A 6,928-nucleotide genomic window follows, 5' to 3' on the forward strand; every position below is an offset into this window, starting at 1 on the left:
CTGCCGTGCTGCGCCGTCTGACATTTGTGTTTGCGCGTGCGCAGTGTGAGAAACTGTGGTGACACCCTCACGACGGTCGCGAGGATTTCAAACAGGTTTGAAATCCTCGCGACCAGCTCCCGATGATCAATCGCTTGGTCGTGAGGTGTTAATCGCTTTTTGTTACCCCACGTATACTACACGATGCACGATGAAGGCCAAAATCGGGCCGTTCGCAAAAACGGTCGCACGACTCAAAAATCGGCTCAAAATGGGCGAAAAATCGCACAGTGTGAGCCCAGCATAACTAAGATAAGCGGTTATAATATCATGCACACAGAAGTTGCCTCTGTTCAGGGAGGAGCCCTGGTCAGAGAATGTGCTGACCACACACACACACACACACTTGTGATACTTCCTCTATCTTTGAGGATTTATGATAGAGTGACTTGAACACACTGAGTCAACCAAGTCCTCTCCTCTGTCAGACGAGCAGAGGGCAAAGACAGATAAGATCATTAAGATCAGTAATATGATTCTCACATCTGTTTAGATTCCTCAGGCTTCTTGTTGTATTTTTTCTTAAGTCTTCCTCCTGTCATACACAAACAATAAAAAAATGTTTGTCCTTCTAATGATTTGTTAATAGTTGCTCTGACATGATACAGAACCCACACACAGTGTTGTAGGTTGAGTTGACCCTAACCAGGGGGACGGCCAGGCACTCTTTCTCTACTGTGCTGTACCCGGCCTGCAGCTTGGGTTTCGGCACCACTGCGACAGAATAAAGGACCCACGCGCACAGCGTTGTAGGTTGACTGTTTTTATTTTCAAACTGTCTTTGCAGCAGCTGCCCTCCCCCTGCTTCATGCCATGAACAGTTGTAACATACTCAAATGGGGAGACGTGGTCAGATGATGGAAGTCAGCTGTGTGAATCAGCCTCCCCTGATACCACACCCCAAACCAACTGCTCCACCCCTACTTCTGCAGCTGAGCCACAAAGCACACTGCACCACAGTTGGGTTTCTATTTGTGACAGACTTTTCTTCAAGCATTTGACACAGAGATTTCTCTGTTGACATTTGAGACGAAGATGGAAACTCCAACATATGAATATTATGACAGCACTGGGTTTTTAGCTGAACCATGCAAGAGGGTCAGTGACAATATTTTGGGAGCTCAACTGTCCACCCTGTCCTACTTCATGTTTGTCTTCAATCTCACTGTCAATGGCATAGTCCTCATCATCATCTACCGGTGAGTTGTCCAACAAAACTTTTACTGATTTAACTTGCTTGATTATATATAATTGAACTGAGGAATCTAAACAGATGTGAGAATCATATTACTGATCTTAATATATTATATATATATATATATATATATATATACAAGTCTCTCGTAAGGGCGATCGTGGGCTCAAGAGTTGGGAGTTCGCCTTGTAATCGGAAGGTTGCTGGTTCGAGCCCCGGCTCGGACAGTCTCGGTCGTTGTGTCCTTGGGCAAGACACTTCACCTACCGCCTACTGGTGGTGGCCAGAAGGGCCGATGGCGCGATATGGCAGCCTCGCTTCTGTCAGTCTGCCCCAGGGCAGCTGTGGCTACAACTGTAGCTTGCCTCCACCAGTGTGTGAATGTGAGAGTGAATGGGTGGATGACTGGACATGTAAAGCGCTTTGGGGTCCCTAGGCGGGACTAGTAAAAGCGCTATACAAATACAGGCCATTTACCATTTACCATATATGTAGTCACATAAGCTGTTATTTACACTAACTTTCAATATTAGTTTAGGCTCAAATTCCTACAGTTGTGGACAAAACTTTTCACTCACTTCTTCTTTTCTACATGTTTCTATGATATACAACAATCCTAAGTTTCACAAACTTTAACTGGCAATTAAAGAGGAGTGCATAGCTAACATGACTAACCTGTTAGTGTTCACTGATTTGGCAATATCTGTCACTTCTGGTAAAAAACTTCAAGCAGCTATTTTGCAAGAGATACAAGAGAAAAGCAGCTTACGTGTCTCACAGTCCAGACAAACGTCATCCAACTCTTTGTTATCTCTGCATAATCCACCTTATGGGTGGATTTATGTGCATCACTGCTTAAAAAAACATAAGAAGTCTCTCAAAGTCTGTCCAGACATTTTACACTGCATCTCACCAAAATTATTATCTAATCCAATAAATAAATACAAATAAGGGCGAACTATTCTTATACACAACTTCCTCATACTACAAGAGCAGATGACTATGATCTATTTTTGTTTTGGCTATACCACGTTTGGAAAATCAGACACTTATTGCACCCGCTGCATCCACAAAGCCACCAGCGTTGTGGAGGACATCACACACCCCTCACACACACTCTTCACCCTGCTGCCTTCCGGTACCAGAGCGTTCGGGCCCTCACCGCCAGACTGAAACACAGTTTCTTCCCCCAAACCATCAGACTCCTGAACATTCAGTGACTGGACTGACACACCCCACACATCCCAGGCCTGGTGTAGATGGCACTGTTTATGTGCCATGCCACATCTGACCTGATTGTGGTTTGGTTTATGTGGCCCAGGCTCATAGAAAACAGTTCTGGCCCAGATCTGGCATCAAGCTGGCACTTCGGACTGTCTACACAGAGGTAATCCACACGTGGGCCAGCACAGGACCACCAGTGTGTCTGCAACTGGCCTTGTGCTGGCCCATGTGTGGGCCACCTCTGGCAAACCATATCTGGGCCACTAAAGGGCCGTCATTCTTTGTGGTATGTGGGCCATGTGCAAGCACATTGTGTGGGCCAGATCTGGGCCATACCAATTTTGCTATTCGGGATATTATATACGTCACTAACAAGCACTTATTTGCACAATGTCATACACACGCGCACAACCACGCACATCAAGTTACTCTTTGCACACTGCTCAGTCTTTTGCACATTTCTGTTGCACTGTCTTGTGTCTGTATCGTTCTGTACCGTCCTGCATTGCATTTTTTTGTGAAAAACTTGTAGCTTGCAGCACCGTGGTCTTGGAGGAACACTGTCTCGCTTCACTGTGTACTGAACCACTGCACATAGTTATAATGACAATAAAGCCATCTGACTTGACTAAGTAAAAAGTACTGTATTTAAAATCATACCTTTCATAATGCTTAATTATGAAGAATTATCATACAGGTTTTAAAAACATTGAATTTAGAATCACACAAAACATGTGACTGATTGAAAATATTAATACAATTTAGAATAAATTTAAAGATATGTGTTTTTATCTATGTATGACATATTTCTGAGTTGAATTTTGAATTTTTAAAGCCTACATTGGCTGTTTTACTGCAACTGCTCTGTACTTTGTAATGATACCTAGCATTTATTAAATGCTCTACTCTACAATCTTACCTGGCTAAATCTAGGCCGACTGAGTTGATGCGAGGTGATCTCAGGGTCAAACATATTACTTCAAGCTAAACTCATACAGCTATTTATTGTAGCATTTATTTTAATAACATATTTACTAATTTGAACAAATGGGTTTTAAGGATGAAGGGAAGTTTAAACAAAAAGCCTAAGCCTAGACGTAATTCAATTTCCAAGATTCAGCAGTAGTGCTACACGTCGCCAAGAGTTCAACATTTGAACTATATGACCTACATTTTCCCCCTCGTGCCGGCCCATCAGTCCCAGGAGGTGTTTTAGGGGTGTGGTACTATGAGAGTTGAGCTGCAGTTGTGTGCATAAGGTTTGAAACTAACTTTTGGGACACAGAGCATCACACCTCTCATGGGAAAGGAATCCGAGCTAGTGTGATCGAGACAAACTGGCTAGACTGGGAGTGAGGTCACTGAAGTGGTTAAACAGCTCCTTGGTGGCAGGACCAATGGGGTGAATGAAAGTCATGCTGAGTTTCTCGCGGTTCTGGATGTTGTCTGGCTTTTTTGGCTGCGATCCCTCTGTAATGTTGCATGGAAGTTGGGATTATGTCCTTTTTTAAGAAGGGGTAATTAAAGAGTGTGATCTAATAGGGGGGATTTCTCAGTCTCCATGGGTAGGTCTAAACCAGGGTACTGGAAAGGAGACTCTGCCTGACTGAGGTGCTTTGGAAAATAGGACATTTATGCTTTTAAAAAACAAACAATGTACTTTTCAGACTTCTGAAACAAAGGGATTTCACTTTTGTTTAACTTACAATGGGAACTTTAAATGAAAGATAAAACTATAATATTAAAAAAACAAAGAGTTTAAAAATTGCATTTCAGTTTCTTTCACTATAAACAACTACACAGTGAACTGAATGAAAACTTTTTCAGCTGTCATAATTCTTGATAATAATTTAAAAAATTTATGAAGCACCAATATAATGTTATACTAAACTGGTCATAAAAGGTCATAAGTTCATAATAAAAGGTGAAAGGACATAAAACAGACAAAAATATAAATAAAAATTTGGTAGCAATTTATATTAATCTTTATATACTCCAAAAGAATTCCACTCTGACATTTTTCACTGAAAAATGGACAAAGTATGCAACAAAAGCGTGACAGGCTTTTAGACCCTTTGGGGCAGAGGTGGATTTGAGACAAAATGTCATGCGGTTGTCAGAAATACAACGACCAGGGTACCATGATAAAGCCATACTACTATGGCAGCGTCTAGTACATAACGATGTGTGTATAATAATGTAATAATGTTGTGAACTCTGAACTACAACTTTGTGGAAGTCGACCGTACTTATTTTCCATCAAGTCGAGAATCTAGAAATATCGTCTTTTTCTGCTCTAATTCTATGATCCCCTCATGAAGTTATTGTGGTTTTGATTTGACGTATGCATATATTGTATCTGATGACGCATGAGGGCGCGTTAACCCTGATGAATCAAAAGCAATCTGAAGTGTCTTTTTGGGCGGAGATCGATGCTGATTGTGTAACAGTGTACATCTCCCCACGCTGCGTGTGTTCATTAAAATCATCGTTTGACTCCACCCGGCCGTACCAGTGTTGTTATTTTGGATTTCCTACTATATCCCTCCTCAATATTTGAACCCTTAACAGTTCCTACTGAATTTCTTTGCGCCCTCCAAAAATACACCTTTACTCAGATTCTACGGTATGATCACCTCCAGAAAAACGTTGATTCTAAAGACGTATCACCAAACAATCCACAGATCCCAGTTGCCTGTAAACTGCCTGAGAATTACAGCTGTTTTATAATGCTTTAATTATGAGTCATTTTTCACATATAGTAACTTTTCATGTTGACTCCCTTTTAGGTTTGAACAGCTGACCACTGTGACCAACATCTTCCTGTTGAACCTGGTGGTGTCCTCCCTGATCTTTGCGAGTAGTCTTCCATTCATGGCAGCCTACGTGCAACTCTCCAACTGGATCTTTGGCACCGCTATGTGCAAGATTGTTGGCAGTGTCTACTATCTAGGGTTATATAGCTCTGTCCTCTTCCTAGCTCTCCTTACCTTTGACCGACACCTTGCAGTTGTGTACTCGGTGGGTCTGTTACAAGTGAGGAATCGAAGTTATGCAGTATTCTCCTGCGCTGTGGTGTGGGCGGTCAGTGGTTTGGCATGTATCAGACCAATGATTCTCCATAAAATTTTTACGTCTAATATTGATAACAAAACTCTGTGTCAAGAATATCCTGGTTACATTTCAAATATTGATGTGGATGCGTTGAGATTATCTGGGTTTTACATTCAGCTTTTCCTTTTCTTTATCTTCCCATTGGTTGTAATTGTCTATTGCTATACAAGAATCACAATCACTGTTGTGTCGTCCAAGATTGTAACAAGGTTCAAGACAGTCCGGCTGATATTCATCATTGTGCTGTTGTTTTTCATGTGCTGGACCCCTTACAATATTGTACTGATGTATGATGAACCAACAAGCTGCGAGGAAGAACAGAAACAGGCCTATGCGCTTCAAATCACTCGTTACCTTGCCAACATTTACTTTTGCATCAGTCCCGTCTTCTACACGTTTGTTGGGAAGAAATTCCAGAGCAATTTCAGGCAGCTCCTGGTGAAACACTTCCCAAAGTTAAAGAGACACATTTCTGTTAGTCAAAACAGCAGAAGCAACATGTCCACAAAAAGTACAAGAAACGAGTTTTAGAAATGTTACATATCAGTGTTTGCAAATGTTTTACGATTCAAGTTGGAGATTCGTAAAGTTTGATTACATATACGGGTTAATTCATACTATGATTGGAATAGAAAAATGGATGTGATGTATAAGAATTAAATCAATCTCGAGATTTCAAAGAACTAGTGTGCCCAAAATGTTCCTGTGGTTCAGGTCAAAGCTGTTGTCAGATTCATATTGATGAGATAAAACTCTACATTCCATTACTTCAGTCACAATCTGCCAAATAAGTCATATTTGACCAGTGTTCAGACCTAACAGCAGAAGTTCTTGAAATTTAACACACTAGTTCATGGTAGTCAAACAAATTTTAGTAATACACAAAGATAATCAGAGTAAATAGAGATGCAGCTTTTTTTTAATGATAATGTAAAATATCAGAAAATTGTTTTTTTAACTTAACAGTTGTTTCATGTCTATCAGTCTTGAGTAAATGCACTCTTCTTGATTACTTGATGAAATCAACACCTTTAAATCAAAAGGCTGTAACTTTCTCCATTTCATGTCCCAGATATTTTTAACACAGATGCTTTCCACTTGTTATTTGTTGCTGATGTAAATGGTAAATGGTAAATGGCCTGTATTTGTATAGCGCTTTTACTAGTCCCGCCTAGGGACCCCAAAGCGCTTTACACACCCAGTCATCCACCCATTCACACACACATTCACACACTGGTGGAGGCAGCTACAGTTGTAGCCACAGCTGCCCTGGGACAGATGGACAGAAGCGAGGCTGCCATATCGCGCCATCGGCCCTTCTGACACCTTCTGACACCAGTAGGCGGCAGATGAAGT

General features: G+C 41.3%; 1 protein-coding gene across 1 annotated transcript; it reads left to right on the forward strand.

The window, feature by feature from the left end:
* The first annotated feature begins 1,004 nt into the window (after nt 1-1,004).
* Nucleotides 1,005-6,103, forward strand: LOC102794651 (C-C chemokine receptor type 3-like). Its single transcript, XM_006800885.3, has 2 exons — nt 1,005-1,238; nt 5,248-6,103. The coding sequence occupies exons 1-2, from the start codon at nt 1,075-1,077 to the stop codon at nt 6,101-6,103; spliced, it is 1,020 nt and encodes a 339-aa protein (XP_006800948.1). The 5' UTR covers nt 1,005-1,074.
* The last annotated feature ends 825 nt before the right edge of the window (nt 6,104-6,928 follow it).

Source organism: Neolamprologus brichardi, chromosome 9 (genome assembly GCF_056152115.1).
Source record: "Neolamprologus brichardi isolate AB-2024 chromosome 9, ASM5615211v1, whole genome shotgun sequence".
NCBI classification, from domain to species: domain Eukaryota; kingdom Metazoa; phylum Chordata; class Actinopteri; order Cichliformes; family Cichlidae; genus Neolamprologus; species Neolamprologus brichardi.